The 16,572-nt window shown below is 48.0% G+C and overlaps 1 protein-coding gene across 1 annotated transcript in view; it reads right to left on the reverse strand.

Moving 5' to 3' along the window:
• The window catches only part of LOC123753570 (titin homolog), a 71,157-nt gene that overhangs the window by 27,284 nt on the left and 27,301 nt on the right, over positions 1 to 16,572 (reverse strand). Inside the window, exon 5 of the mRNA XM_069310844.1 lies at positions 8,501 to 8,581. Coding sequence (XP_069166945.1) covers positions 8,501 to 8,581 — 81 coding nt within the window. The remainder of the gene's footprint in view (positions 1 to 8,500; positions 8,582 to 16,572) is intronic.

The following is a 16,572-nucleotide window of genomic DNA, read 5'->3' on the forward strand; positions in this document are numbered from 1 at the left end:
CTGACCAGCACAACACTAGTCACTGACCAGCACACCACTGGTCACTGACCAGCACACCACTGGTCACTGACCAGCACAACACTAGTCACTGACCAGCACAACACTAGTCACTGACCAGCACAACACTGGTCACTGACCAGCACACCACTGGTCACTGACCAGCACACCACTGGTCACTGACCAGCACAACACTAGTCACTGACCAGCACAACACTAGTCACTGACCAGCACACCACTGGTCACTGACCAGCACACCACTGGTCACTGACCAGCACACCACTGGTCACTGACCAGCACAACACTAGTCACTGACCAGCACACCACTGGTCACTGACCAGCACACCACTGGTCACTGACCAGCACACCACTGGTCACTGACCAGCACAACACCACAGAACAACAAGCACCACACAACAACAAGCAACAAACACCACACAACAACAAGCACCACACAACAACAAGCACCACACAACAACAAGCACCACACAACAACAAGCACCACACAACAACAAGCACCACACAACAAGCACCACACAACAAGCAACAAGCACCACACAACAACACGCACCACACAACAAGCAACAAGCACCACACAACAACAAGCACCACACAACAACAAGCACCACACAACAAGCAACAAACACCACACAACAACAAGCAACAAGCACCACACAACAACAAGCACCACACAACAACAAGCACCACACAACAAGCACCACACAACAACAAGCACCACACAACAAGCAACAAACACCACACAACAAGCAACAAGCACCACACAACAACAAGCACCACACAACAACAAGCACCACACAACAAGCAACAAACACCACACAACAACAAGCACCACACAACAACAAGCACCACACAACAAGCACCACACAACAACAAGCACCACACAACAACAAGCACCACACAACAAGCAACAAGCACCACACAACAAGCACCACACAACAACAAGCACCACACAACAACAAGCACCACACAACAAGCAACAAGCACCACATAACAAGCACCACACAACAACAAGCACCACACAACAACAAGCAACAAACACCACACAACAACAAGCAACAAGCACCACACAACAACAAGCACCACACAACAACAAGCACCACACAACAAGCAACAAACACCACACAACAACAAGCAACAAGCACCACACAACAACAAGCACCACACAACAACAAGCACCACACAACAACAAGCACCACACAACAACAAGCACCACACAACAACAAGCACCACACAACAACAAGCACCACACAACAACAAGCACCACACAACAACAAGCACCACACAACAACAAGCAACAAGCACCACACAACAACAAGCACCACACAACAACAAGCACCACACAACAACAAGCACCACACAACAACAAGCACCACACAACAACAAGCACCACACAACAACAAGCACCACACAACAACAAGCACCACACAACAAGCAACAAGCACCACATAACAAGCACCACACAACAACAAGCACCACACAACAACAAGCACCACACAACAACAAGCACCACACAACAACAAGCACCACACAACAAGCAACAAGCACTACACAACAAGCAACAAGCACCACACAATAACAAGCACCACACAACAAGCAACAAACACCACACAACAAGCAACAAGCACCACACAACAACAAGCACCACACAACAAGCAACAAACACCACACAACAAGCAACAAGCACCACACAACAACAAGCACCACACAACAAGCAACAAGCACCACACAACAACAAGCAACAAGCACCACACAACAACAAGCACCACACAACAACAAACACCACACAACAACAAGCACCACACAACAACAAACACCACACAACAACAAGCACCACACAACAACAAGCACCACACAACAACAAGCACCACACAACAACAAACACCACACAACAACAAGCACCACACAACAACAAGCAACAAGCACCACACAACAACAAACACCACACAACAACAAACACCACACAACAACAAACACCACACAACAACAAACACCACACAACAACAAGCACCACACAACAACAAACACCACACAACAACAAGCAACAAACACCACACAACAACAAGCACCACACAACAACAAGCAACAAGCACCACACAACAACAAGCACCACACAACAACAAACACCACACAACAACAAGCACCACACAACAACAAGCACCACACAACAACAAACACCACACAACAACAAGCACCACACAACAACAAGCACCACACAACAACAAGCACCACACAACAACAAGCACCACACAACAAGCAACAAGCACTACACAACAAGCAACAAGCACCACACAATAACAAGCACCACACAACAAGCAACAAACACCACACAACAAGCAACAAGCACCACACAACAACAAGCACCACACAACAAGCAACAAACACAACACAACAACAAGCAACAAGCACCACACAACAACAAGCACCACACAACAACAAACACCACACAACAACAAGCACCACACAACAACAAGCACCACACAACAACAAACACCACACAACAACAAGCACCACACAACAACAAACAACAAACACCACACAACAAACACCACATAACAAACACCACACAACAACAAGCACCACACAACAATAAGCACCACACAACAACAAGCACCACACAACAACAAACAACAAGCACCACACAACAACAAACACCACATAACAAACACCACACAACAACAAGCACCACACAACAACAAACACCACACAACAACAAGCACCACACAACAACAAACAACAAACACCACACAACAAACACCACATAACAAACACCACACAACAACAAGCAACAAGCACCACACAACAACAAGCACCACACAACAATAAGCACCACACAACAAGCAACAAACACCACACAACAACAAGCACCACACAACAATAAGCACCACACAACAAGCAACAAACACCACACAAGAAGCAACAAGCACCACACAACAACACGCACCACACAACAAGCAACAAACACCACACAACAACAAGCACCACACAACAATAAGCACCACACAACAAGCAACAAACACCACACAACAACAAGCACCACACAACAATAAGCACCACACAACAAGCAACAAACACCACACAACAACAAGCACCACACAACAATAAGCACCACACAACAAGCAACAAACACCACACAACAACAAGCACCACACAACAATAAGCACCACACAACAAGCAACAAACACCACACAAGAAGCAACAAGCACCACACAACAACACGCACCACACAACAAGCAACAAGCACCACACAACAATAAGCACCACACAACAAGCAACAAGCACCACACAACAACAAGCACCACACAACAACAAGCACCACACAACAACAAACACCACACAACAAGAAGCAACAAGCACCACACAACAAGCAACAAACACCACACAGTAAATAAAGCAATCATGAGGTGCATATCTCTTCCCGGCCTCGCTGTATTTGGCTGTAAGGTGTGAGGGGTGAGGACGGTGTGAGGTGTGAGGACGGTGTGAGGGGTGAGGACGGTGTGAGGTGTGAGGACGGTGTGAGGGGTGAGGACGGTGTGAGGTGTGAGGACGGTGTGAGGTGTGAGGACGGTGTGAGGTGTGAGGACGGTGTGAGGGGTGAGGACGGTGTGAGGGGTGAGGACGGTGTGAGGTGTGAGGACGGTGTGAGGTGTGAGGGGTGAGGACAGTGTGAGGGTTGAGGACGGTGTGAGGGGTGAGGACGGTGTGAGGTGTGAGGACGGTGTGAGGGGTGAGGACGGTGTGAGGGGTGAGGACGGTGTGAGGGGTGAGGACGGTGTGAGGGGTGAGGACGGTGTGAGGGGTGAGGACGGTGTGAGGTGTGAGGACGGTGTGAGGGTTGAGGACGGTGTGAGGGGTGAGGACGGTGTGAGGTGTGAGGACGGTGTGAGGGTTGAGGACGGTGTGAGGGTTGAGGACGGTGTGAGGGTTGAGGAAAGTGTGAGGGTTGAGGAAGGTGTGAGGTGTGAGGACGGTGTGAGGTGTGAGGACGGTGTGAGGGTTGAGGACGGTGTGAGGGTTGAGGACGGTGTGAGGGTTGAGGAAGGTGTGAGGGTTGAGGACGTGTGAGGGTTGAGGATGGTGTGAGGGGTGAAGACGGTGTGAGGTGTGAGGACGGTGTGAGGTGTGAGGACGGTGTGAGGGGTGAGGACGGTGTGAGGGTTGAGGACGGTGTGAGGGTTGAGGACGGTGTGAGGGGTGAGGACGGTGTGAGGGTTGAGGACGGTGAGGGTTGAGGACGGTGTGAGGGTTGAGGACGGTGTGAGGGTTGAGGACGGTGTGAGGGTTGAGGACGGTGTGAGGGTTGAGGACGGTGTGAGGGGTGAGGACGGTGTGAGGGGTGAGGACGGTGTGAGGGTTGAGGACGGTGTGAGGGGTGAGGACGGTGTGAGGGTTGAGGACGGTGTGAGGGTTGAGGACGGTGTGAGGGTTGAGGACGGTGTGAGGGTTGAGGACGGTGTGAGGGTTGAGGACGGTGTGAGGGTTGAGGACGGTGTGAGGGGTGAGGACGGTGTGAGGGGTGAGGACGGTGTGAGGGTTGAGGACGGTGTGAGGGGTGAGGACGGTGTGAGGGGTGAGGACGGTGTGAGGGTTGAGGACGGTGTGAGGGTTGAGGACGGTGTGAGGGTTGAGGACGGTGTGAGGGGTGAGGACGGTGTGAGGGGTGAGGACGGTGTGAGGGGTGAGGACGGTGAGGCAGACATGAATGATGAAAGAGACCAACAGGTGTCACTATGGCCCAGCACACTCGTCACTTCCTCAACACCACTTGAGAACACCTTAATAACCTGCAAGTGTTTGTGTGTGACACAGTACACTGTATGTGGCACAGTACACTGTGTGTGGCACAGTACACTGTGTGGCACAGTACACTGTGTGTGGCACAGTACACTATGTGTGGCACAGTACACTATGTGTGGCATAGTACACTGTGTTGCACTCTGTGTGTATGGCACTGTGTGTGTGTGTGGCACAGTACACTGTGTGGGTACTGTTGTTGTTGTGGTATTGTTCTCTGGTACTGTTGTTGTTACTGTGGTACTGTTGTTGTATTATTATTATTATTGTTGTTTTAGTACTATTGTTGACCAGACCACACACTAGAAGGTGAAGGGACGACGACGTTTTGGTCCGTCCTGGACCATTCTCAAGTCGATTGTGTAGTACTATTGTTATTGAGTAGGGAGATTTACGTCTACAAGGGTCCTCTCCACCTGGCAGCTGATGCACCCTGTTGCACCAGCTGCCAGGTGGAGGGGACCCTTGTAAGCGTAAATCTCCTCACTTTGTTGTTATGGTAATGTTGATAATGTTGTGGTACTGTTGTTATGATTCTGTTGTTTTTGTTGATGATGTACTATTGTTGTTGTGGTTCTGTTGTTGTTCTTGTGGTACTGTTGATATTTTTGTGACTGTTCTGGACAGCACAAGGAATTCTGGGCAACACAGTAAGGTCTGGCCAGCACAATAAGTTCAGGCCAACACAGTAAGTTCTGGCCAGCACCGAGAGTAGTGGCCAGCACCGAGAATTGTGGCCAGCACCGAGAGTTGTGGCCAGAAGTGTGCCACAGGTACCACCAGCTGTATTGTGATAGGAAGAAGGTTGGGATGCTGGTAGGGATGGAGGAGAGGACAAGCAGCGATAGATGCTCCATCAACATGTTCTCCACAGTTACTGCCTTAGAGGCGACTCTCACTTGTTCTCTCAACACCCAAGGCTGATCTCTTACTCACTGAGACACACCATGCATGACTCAACTGAGATCCAGCAGCAGTGAAGACGGCACCATGCATGACAGTTTGTCAACAGTTTGACAGCAGGAGAGAACATCATTTATGAAAATAATTTATATTAATTCCTAATATTTTGCACATATAAAAATTATTAGACGTCAAAATAGACGTGTCCCCTCCCCCTCTTCGCATTACAATCCATCCTCTCTAACAGTACAGTGCTTTTTGACGTATAATTCCCCAAAGGCAAAAATCTGATTTTCGTGACGTCCCATTTTCAATTCATGGTCCCTCGGTTAGGTTAGATTCGGGCAATTTAGTACATCAGTTTAATGACATGGGGAACCATGGAGAAGATGGACTGCTTCTACACGCAGGTCATTTACTTGTTGCCATCAGGAGGAAAATACTAAACTACTCCTTCGATGCTAATCTTTATCACTTGACATCTTTTATACATCAACAAGAAATTGTAAGCACTTTATTTTTCTCTATCCAAGTAACAAACTTTTGAGATTACAACTATGAACAATAATGATGAGTAGTTGACGTGTCTTACAGCCCTGAGGACAGGTTGCTTCCTGGCGTGTCACACATGGTGTTATTATTATAATATAATTGTTCTATTGTTAAGAACATTCGTGAGTTACTAGCCTTCCAGTCATTATTGTTGTTGCTGCCAGTCTCTCCAGGCACCATTTGGTAAATTTTTAAGATATTATTATAAATACATTTATCTACAGCAGAGTTGTGTAGATTGACAGGGAGTATACTGGTACTGTACATGATTATAACATACTGCTTCATCACAGTATACTGGTACATGATTACAATATACTGCTTCATCACAGTATACTGGTACTGTATATGATCACAACATACTGCTTCATCACAGTATACTGGTATATGATTACAACATACTGCTTCATCACAGTATACTGGTATATGATTACAACATACTGCTTCATCACAGTATACTGGTATATGATTACGACATACTGCTTCATCACAGTATATTGGTATACAACTTAATTTGTTCTTCTCGGCAACAGAGAGAATAATGGTGACCTAATAATATATTGTGTATAACAGCAGATTGTAGTTAACTGACATACGAATACATTACTGGAATTTAGTGTTCAGATGTATGACCTTCAGGGAATGCAACAATAACGGGATCTACAAGCGTGATAGTAACGGCTCCTGTTAGCTACAGTGATAATGACTGTACCATTACAAGCTATCTCTTGACATAATGTGACATTCAAACCCTCCTTCACCACTTGTCTGCAAGTGCTAGCAAATAATACTTGTTTTGCAAATTGCAAAACATAGTTAATCACATCCTCAAACCACCGAAATATTCTTTCGCCTCCAGACTGCAACATTATTGTTCTGCAGTTAGCATTGACTATTGATATTTATGTAGCAATAATGTGTAGTCAGGGACACACACATCAGTACCACCAGATCAAATTGCCATGGCAAACATATATATAATAATAGGAATGAGTATTTATGATTGTGTTTCGTCACAGGAACTTGTGTCGTTTCCACACACGTGGAATAAAATATGTGGTTTTGTTGAGTGTCTGAGAAAGAATTGAGTACATTGATGTAAAATCTAACAATGTATTCTGTAGTGAGTGTCTGAGAAAGTGCTGGAACGTAGAAAGTCAACTTGAAGGTTTTATATGTTTGAAACTGTGTGTGTACGACGAGCAGTTATATGTCATGAAGAACATTTTGATAACTCAAGTGTTATTGAGGAAAAGGTGACAACCTGGGGGCATCAAAGTCGTATACCTACTGTCCAGAGTGCACCAGGGGAAGGGGGAAGCAGAGGTGGAAACAAACCTGTTAGTCAGAGTGAACACAACTGCCCCAGCTTCACCAGGCTACAATCTTCCATGAGAAAAGAGCTGTCTACAGTATACTACGAGTTAAGAAGTCTACACTAAACCTGTCTTAAAGGTTGATTAGTATCTTTAAGTTGAGAAAAAAAAGTTCTGTGAAATTAGGTAATTGAACTATAAATAAAAGCTTCTCTATATTCTACTTTAAGTTAGTTTTAAGAGTTAAGACTGAATGTGGACTTTCACTGAAACCTCTCGTTACCAACACATTTTGCAGCCTTCATAGAAAACCGAATGACTTATTGTAAGACTTAATAGAAGAGAGCAGCAGTCAGTCATTATGGCCAGGATTTACGCTTCCATAACTGGCTGTAGTTTATCTCGATGTGAATTTAAAATATTTTTGTAATTGATAATTTTCATTTGAAGCTGATTTCTTTTGACATGAAAGATGACGTTTAATTTATTTTACTTACCAAATCTACGTTACAATTATTATGTTATTTTGTGTCGTGTGTTCTAACTATACACATAATTTAAAATTAGGATATTGCTCAAGTGCATCGAAGTTTTGTCGATGGTGTGATTGATCATTGATGGAGAAGTAATGACAACGTTGGTGTTGTTACCAGATAGTTCAGAGACGACCACATCCTCATCTCAGCTTAACTAGCAAGACATTATACCACAGCAAAAAAATTTAACCTTTCAAAAATATATATTATCCAAAGTGAAAGCGCCTCAACCATATAAACTCAATTATGATAATAAACTACATATATACATTATACATATCAGAACAGTTGGATCCTTTATATTTGTTAGAATCTCGAGGCATGAGTGAGAGTTGTTTGCCAAGTCCCAGGGAGACCAGGGAGATGGAACTGGACACTTACGGTGCTGACTGCTGTGTGACCCTGTGAGGAGCTCGGGTTGATGCCCTGGAACTCCTGCTGTTGTCCTCTGCGATGATTCTCCTGAAGAAGGCAGAGTGGTCAGGAGGCCCCAGATGTTTGACCCATCATGTAATACACCATCTGTCTTGGCATGGCAGTCTTAGATAAGTCACCATTATATATTATACCAGTTCACATCCTATCAAAATGTGTGTTTGCAGGTTAATATTATATACCTACAGACTACTGGTACTGTAATGCCTCAACACAGTTTACAATGTCTATGGTGAGAAACTGTGTTAATTCTTCAGTATTGCATATTATGCATTAATAAATTAAAAAAATTCTATGTAGTTATGTTGGTAAGTATAAGAGACAAAGCTGTCATGAGGCTACAAAGATGTGAGGCATGAATGACAGTTACCCCAGATAGTCTATGGCCCACCTGGGACCCTTGGGAGGGGGGTAAGGGGGTGGGTGGTGGTGGAGCACTACAGGGCTGCTACAGTTAGTATATTACTCCCCAGGAACTTGCGGGTGGTGATGGTGTAGCACTGCAGGGCCGCTGCAGCTAGTCTATTGCCCCCTGGAACCCTGCAGGTGGTGGTGGAGCACTGCAGGACCGCTGCAGCTAGTCTATTGCCCCCTGGGACCCTGCAGGTGGTGGTGGAGCACTGCAGGACTGCTGCAGCTAATCTATTGCCCCCCTGGGACCCTGCAGGTGGTGGTGGAGCACTGCAGGACCGCTACAGCTAGTCTATTGCCCCCCTGGATCCTGCAGGTGGTGGTGTAGCACTGCAGGGCTGCTACAGCAAGTATATTACTCCCCCGGGACCTTGGGGGTGGTGATGGTGTAGCACTGCAGGGCCGCTACAGCTAGTCTATTGCTCCCTGGGACCCTAGGGGTGATGAAGCACATCGAGGTCACTAAAATCAATCTAGTTAGTGCCCCAGGATTCTGTTCCTGTTTATTTCAATATTAAGCCAATTATTGAAAATACTCTTCCACACCCTCTCCTTATATCATTCTAAAATTAATATGATGTTCGTTCATAAATTGTATTTAAGTATTACAATAACTGCGCTTTTCAAATAGACTTCACAATCTTGATCTGCTAATACCTGCATATTCATACATCTCTTTTTTCCTTCTCTGTTGGGTGCAAACTATCATTGATTCTGAGCTCAATCTATTATCTCATCAGTATAATACCCAACACAGTGATAATCATTATTGCAGTTACTACATGGTCAACCACGCAAAACACAAACTTCAAACTAACACTAGCCTATCGGAATTTACCCAGAACACTAAACATTGCGATGACATAACCTCACTACTAGAAATACTTGATTCAATGTTTCTCAATAAAAATGTTTACATTCTCTATTAATTTTCCAATGCAACTGTAACTGAATTCTCAAACAACTAAAGGATTTAATCAAAACAAACAATAAAAATCACAATACTAGGTGGTGACTTTACCATGAACCATTGGTCAAGAAAATAGCCACCAAGTTGATAACTACCTTAACTGCACGAACTCCTGTACGCTAATTCCCAGTCATCAAGCCCATTATTGTTGAAGCAAGTTGAAGCACTCCAACATGTGCTTCAACGCTGATTGATTGATTGATGAAGATTAAGCCACCCAAAAGGTGGCACGGGCATGAATAGCCCGTAATTCAACGCTGAACCTCATATGCACTAATATAACAGCCCATCTTCCTTATGGAATAACCACTGACAGAACAATTGATCACCATGGTACCTTCCTCATAAATATTAATAAAACACTATTACATACCAAGAAATTAACCTTCAGATAACACAACAAAACATCAATATGCAACCTCAACCTCTGCAACCTATATTGCACTATGCAATATAAACAAAGAGCACCAATTAAATATGTACATGATATAAGGTGGCCCAAATATTACTTTACCCCAATATTATTTTATTAACACAATCATATAATGGGGCCTCGTAGCCTGGTGGATAGCGCGCAGGACTCGTAATTCTGTGGCGCGGGTTCGATTCCCGCACGAGGCAGAAACAAATGGGCAAAGTTTCTTTCACCCTGAATGCCCCTGTTACCTAGCAGTAAATAGGTACCTGGGTGTTAGTCAGCTGTCACGGGCTGCTTCCTGGGGGTGGAGGCCTGGTCAAAGACCGGGCCGCGGGGACACTAAAAGCCCCGAAATCAACTCAAGATAACCTCAAGATATATAAAAAATAAAATGAAAAACCAACACAATTAAAATACATCAATTTAAACATTAAAACAAAAAATCATTTTATTAATTATTTATTTTTTAATTGTTTTTCCATTTTAATTCTTGCACATGATTGTTGTGGCAAATTTCCAAGAAAATTATAGTATAACAGGTCGACCAAAAGGTCAGCATTCACTCCCCGACCGTCCAAGTGGTTGGGCACCATTCTTTTCCTCTGTCCTACCCCCTCCCCGCTCAGCTCGTTGTCGCCGTGTGGGGGCTTAGTGGGCGGCTGCCGGAGTGTGATGCTCCTTGGGACAGTCCTCTGTCCTTTTCTAGCCTTGTGCTCCTGCTGCCATCCTCTCCAATTCTGCTGGGCATCTTTTCCTTTTCCTTCTGTTTCGTTTTTCTCCCCCCTCTTCTCCTATCTGCTTGCCGTTTCCTACCGACCTTTTGCTCGTTCTGGTTCTTCCCTTGGACTTCTTCTATTTTGACGCCCGGGTGCTTGAGGAGGCATACTCATGCACCCGTAGAACTGCAGTACCCGACGTCGAGAGCGAGGGGAACCTTTTATTGTCAATCCCCACTTCGTCACTGAACCCGATCTCGACGGACTGTCGGTTTCTTAAGGTGGCGTTTGTGGGGCGTATACTCGCGACGCACCCCTAGGAGGCCCCGACAAGATCGGCGATAGCTTCTTGTTGGGTGTCCTGCCTCTAATTGTGGCTCCATGGTGGGTGTGGGGACACATTCGTGAGTGAATTCTTTCTTTCGTCAAGATGATTACCCCTGCTTCGGCTTCTTCTGGTTTACCTTCTCAGGCTCGTGGGGTGGGCGACCAAGCCCCCGAGTCGGTCCGTATTGGAAGACCGGGCTCTGTAGCCTCCGCTGCATTGGGCCCCGACCTTGCTCCTCCTTTGGCCTCTCTGACTCCTTCCTCTGGCTCCCCTCCCTCCTCTGTGGTTGGGTCGAGCCCCAAGCCCCCAGTGGTGACTACCTCGTCCCCTGGCGCGGCTCCTTCTCTAGTTGTAACTACTGCGCCTTTTAACCCCTCTCTCTCTGGGGGTTCTCACCGCCGTCCTCGTCACGGCCGCCCTCGCTCGATTCCTTCCAGTTCTGCTACCTATCAAGCCTTGTTTGGTCCCGCTTCGTGGGCCAAATATTTTGATCTCCTCCCTCTTGATTCTGCGCCTCCTGACGATTTCTCCCTCCATCGACATCTCATTGATTCCGTGGATGCCTCCATTACTTTCAACCCCACTCGTCTCGGTACACGTGTCGTTGCTGCTCCTTCTCAGGATGCTGCTTCCCGCTTGGCTGCCTTATCCTGCCTTGGCGAGACCCCCGTTCGGGTCTCGAAGAACGTTCAGTTGAATGCCAGTGTTGGCACTATTTTGCTCCCGCCCCATGTTGCGACCGGTGTTCGGGACCTGCGCGACTGCCACGACGATATTCGACATATCCTCGCTGCCCAGGGCCACTCTATTCTCCAGGTGGACACGTTTACTCGTCCCCCTCGTGGTAGTCGCCGTCAACCCCTCCGGGTTGTGAAGATTACCTTTGATGGTAGGACCCTTCCACCCTCTGTCATTCTTGCTGGTGCCAGGTGCTCTGTCCAGGAGTACATTCCTTCTCCTCGGCTCTGCAACAAGTGCTGGAGGTTTGGGCATGGTGCCCTCCGCTGCTCCGGGACTGTCTCTCTCTGTCCTTTGTGTGGTGGCGAAGGTCACTCTAAGTCGGAGTGCGCTTCTCCCCGGGCTCGTTGCCTCAACTGCGGTGAGGCCCATCCTACCTTCTCCCGTGCGTGTGTCCATTACAAGCTTGAGGCAGCCGTCCTCAACTTGAAGCACCGGGAGCGTTTATCTTTTCCTGAGGCGAGGCGCCAGGTTCGCCGGCTCCCGCCTTATGCTAATATCTCTTATGCTCGCGTGTTGCGCTCTTCCTCTCCTCGTCCTTCCCGCCTTCCTCAGACTCACAACCGTTTCCGGGCCTTGGACCCTGATGCGCCCACTGCCCCCTCCTCTGTCCCTTTGGGTTCTCTCCCGAAGGATCCTCCTCCTGGTCCTCTGTCTGGGGTTCCCCTTCCTTCTACCCGGTCTGTCGTGTCTTCTGTGTCTTCTTCCTCGTCCCCCTCCGATCCTCCTTCCCATCCTCTTCCTCCATCTATCGGCTCTCCCCGCCGCCTGTCGGTGCGGGCGGATGTCCATCGCTCTCCTAACGGCCGTCGTGTGTGCTCTCGTTCGGCTTCTCCTGTTGAGACACTGGAATCCGTTGCCCGGTACGTAGTTGCTGGGACACCGGTCTCTTTAAGTCAGAAGCGTAAGCCTGGCTCCTCTCCTTCCTCTTCCCCGGCGGGTAAGAAGGCTTCGCTTTCTTCCTCAGCTCCTCCTCCTGGCTCTGTTGCTCCTTCCCCTCCCGTTTCAGTGCTTGCGCCCCCTGTTCCTGCTATGGAGGTTTCTTTGGCCCCTGCTTCCCTTTCGGTTGCTGCTCTTGCTGGGGTGCGCTCCTCTCTTTCTACTCCCCCTCTTCCTGCTGCTGTCCTTGACTGCTCCTCTCCGTTGTCTCCTCCTCCTCCTCCTCCTCCTCCTCCTCCTCCTCCTCCTCCTCCAGACCCTGCCCGCCCACCTCTGATCTGTTCTCCCGTTTCCTTCCCTCCGTCTTTGCTCAGTTTACCCATGCCCCCTAACCCTGACTTTGCTGACCCTGATCCCAACCCTGATATTCTTTAACGTGCTCTGTTGGTCTTTCGCCTTTGTTTCTTCCTTGTTCTCTGTTTTTGTCCTTTCTCTTCTCGTCGTTGTCCATTCTTCAATGGAACGTTCGAGGTTATTACGCCAATTTCCTCGAACTCCAACTTCTGGTTTCGCGGTTTTCGCCCCTTTGTGTCTGTCTCCAGGAGCCAATGCTTGGTGCTCGTCCTGGTCGTTTTCGTGGCTATTCCTTTCTCTCCCCCCCCCCAGCCATTGCTGGGGCTTCTAATTCTTCTGCTCTCTTGATTCGGGCTGATGTTCCCTTTGTTCCTTTACTTTTTCCTTCGCCTCTCCATTGTTCTGCTGCTCGTATCTTTGTGGGGAAATGGTACACAGTTTGTTCCATTTATCTCCCCCCGAGTGTCCCACTCTCTCTTCCTGATTTGAAACACCTCCTAGACTCCTTGCCGGAGCCTGTGCTCCTGCTGGGTGACTTCAATTGTCGTCATTCTCTTTGGGGTGACGTTCTGACGAATACCCGGGGTCGCCTCCTTGAGCCGTTTCTCCTCTCTTCTTCCCTGTCTCTTCTGAATTCTAGTGAGCCCACTCATTTGGACTCTCGAACTCGCACCCTTTCTTGTCTTGATCTTTCTCTCTGCTCTTCTTCTCTTTACTTAGATTTCACGTGGCAGGTTCTTGATGACCTCCATGGAAGTGATCATTTCCCCATCCTTGTTTCCTTTTTCTCTTTTCGCCCTTCCCTCTCTTTCCCTAGGTGGCAGTTTGCTAAGGCGGACTGGACCCTATTTTCCCTCAGTGCTACTCTCTCTGACCTCTCCCTTCTGCCCCTCTCTCGCGCTCTCCTCCTTTTTCATGACACTGTCTTCGACGCTGCCCTCCGCTCTATTCCTCGCTCTTCCTCTCGGGGTCCACGGAAGTGCGTTCCCTGGTGGAATGCGGACTGTGCTCGGGCTGTCCGCTGTAAGCGTGCAGCCTGGAAGAAGCACCGCCGTAGGCAGACGACCGATTCTTTTCTTTTCTTTCGGAAAGCGAGTGCGGTGGCCCGTAGGGCCATCCGTACGGCTAAACGTGAATGTTGGGCATCTTATGTCTCGACAATTACGTCCGAAACCCCTCTGGCCCAGATTTGGAAGCGTATCCGCAAGATAGCGGGTAAGTTCGTTCCCGATGTTTCACCGGTCCTTCACCTCCATGATACTCTTGTGGCGGACCCGTTGCAGGTCGCTTCCGAACTGGGTTCCCACTTTTCTTCTGTTAGCTCTGGTCTTCATCTTCCCCAATCTTTCCTTCTTCGTAAACCTGTCCTTGAGTCTCGTCCTTTAGATTTCTGTACTCATCTTCAGCTTCCCTATAATGATCCCTTCTCTCTCTCTGAACTTCGTTCTGCCCTGGCCCTCTGCGGTTCTACGGCGGCGGGCTCCGATGGTATTCATTATGAGATGCTTCGCCATCTCCCTCCGAGCACGTCTCGGTATTTACTGAGTCTGTATAATCGGATCTGGGAGTCGTCGTCAGTCCCTGAGGACTGGCTCGATGCCGTTGTCCTCCCTGTTCGCAAACCGGGGTCTCTGAGTACTTCCCCTAAGGACTTTCGCCCTATTGCTCTCACAAGTTGTGTCTGCAAACTCTTTGAACGTATGGTTAACGTTCGTCTGATGTGGTTCCTGGAACACCATCACCTCCTCTCCCCTTCTCAATTTGGTTTCCGCAAGTGCCGCAGCACGACAGATGTCCTGGTGAACTTGGAGGTCTATATTCGTACTGCTTTTGCTGCGAAGACCTCCGTTGTTGCCGTCCTTTTTGACCTAGAAAAGGCTTACGACACCACTTGGCGTTATCATATCCTATCTCAACTTCATTCTTTTGGCCTTCGTGGTCATCTCCCTCTCTTTCTCCGCAGCTTCCTCTCTCGTCGTTCCTTTCGGGTGCGCCTTGGTACCGCTCTGTCTCCCTCTTTTCAGCAATACGAAGGTGTGCCCCAGGGTAGTGTTCTGAGCACTACTCTTTTTCTGGTTGCCCTCAATGGTCTTCTTTCCTCTCTTCCTTCTGGTGTCTTCTCCGCTCTCTATGTCGATGATCTTACCCTTTGTTGTCAGGGTGATGATTCGCCTCTCCTTCAACGCCGGCTTCAACTTGCAATTGATGCCGTGTCGTCTTGGGCCACAGGTCATGGCTTCAAGTTCTCTACTTCTAAGACTTGTGCCATGACTTTTACGCGGAAACGGGTTGTTCTTCGTCCCTCTTTGTCACTTTATGGTCATCCCCTTGAATACAAAGATTCCGCGAAGCTTTTGGGGTTATTCCTTGACACTCGTTTGTCTTGGTCTCCCCATATCTCTTACCTCCGTGTTGAGTGCTCTAAGGCCCTTACCCTCCTTCGGGTCTTGTCCCATACTTCTTGGGGGGCAGATAGGCGCACTCTCCTTGCTTTACATTCCTCTCTCGTCCTGTCTAAGCTCGATTATGGTTGCCCTGCTTACTCGTCTGCTTCTCCTTCTACTCTTCGCCGTCTTGATGCTTTGCACCATACTGGGTTGCGCCTCAGTTCTGGTGCCTTTCGTTCGACTCCCGTCCTTAGCTTGTATGTTGACACGGGCTTCCTGTCTCTCCAGGACCGCCGTGATCGCTACTGTCTTCGCTATCTTGCGCGGTCCTTGCAACATCCTTCCTCTCGCCTCTGTCGTGCTTTAACTTTTACCCCTCCTGCGGTTCCTGTTCCTCTTCACCACCTCCCTCTTTCTGTCCGGTTATCTCGCCTACAGGATTCTCTTTCCGTTCGTATTTCTGATGTTTCTCCTCGTGTTGTTCCTTCTTTGCCCCCGTGGAGGGTCCCTCTTCCGCGGTTTTGTACATCCTTGACTCGTATCACTAAAGCTTTTACCCCTCCTACGGTTCTAAAACGCCTTTTCCTCGAGCACTTTTCTTCTCACTCCCGCTCCGTTTCTGTCTTCACCGATGGGTCTAAGTCAGCGGACGGTGTTGGCTACTCTGTTGTTTTTCCTGATCGCACTTATATGTGTCGCTTGCCTCCGGAGACTAGCATCTTTATGCTATTCTCTATGCTCTTCGTCTCCTGCTTTCTCGTTGTCAGTCTTCCTTTGTGGTTGTTGTTGACTCTCGTAGTGCCCTCATGGCTCTCGG

The sequence above is a fragment of the Procambarus clarkii genome, chromosome 6 (assembly GCF_040958095.1).
Source record: "Procambarus clarkii isolate CNS0578487 chromosome 6, FALCON_Pclarkii_2.0, whole genome shotgun sequence".
In the NCBI taxonomy this organism is placed as follows: Eukaryota; Metazoa; Arthropoda; class Malacostraca; order Decapoda; family Cambaridae; genus Procambarus; species Procambarus clarkii.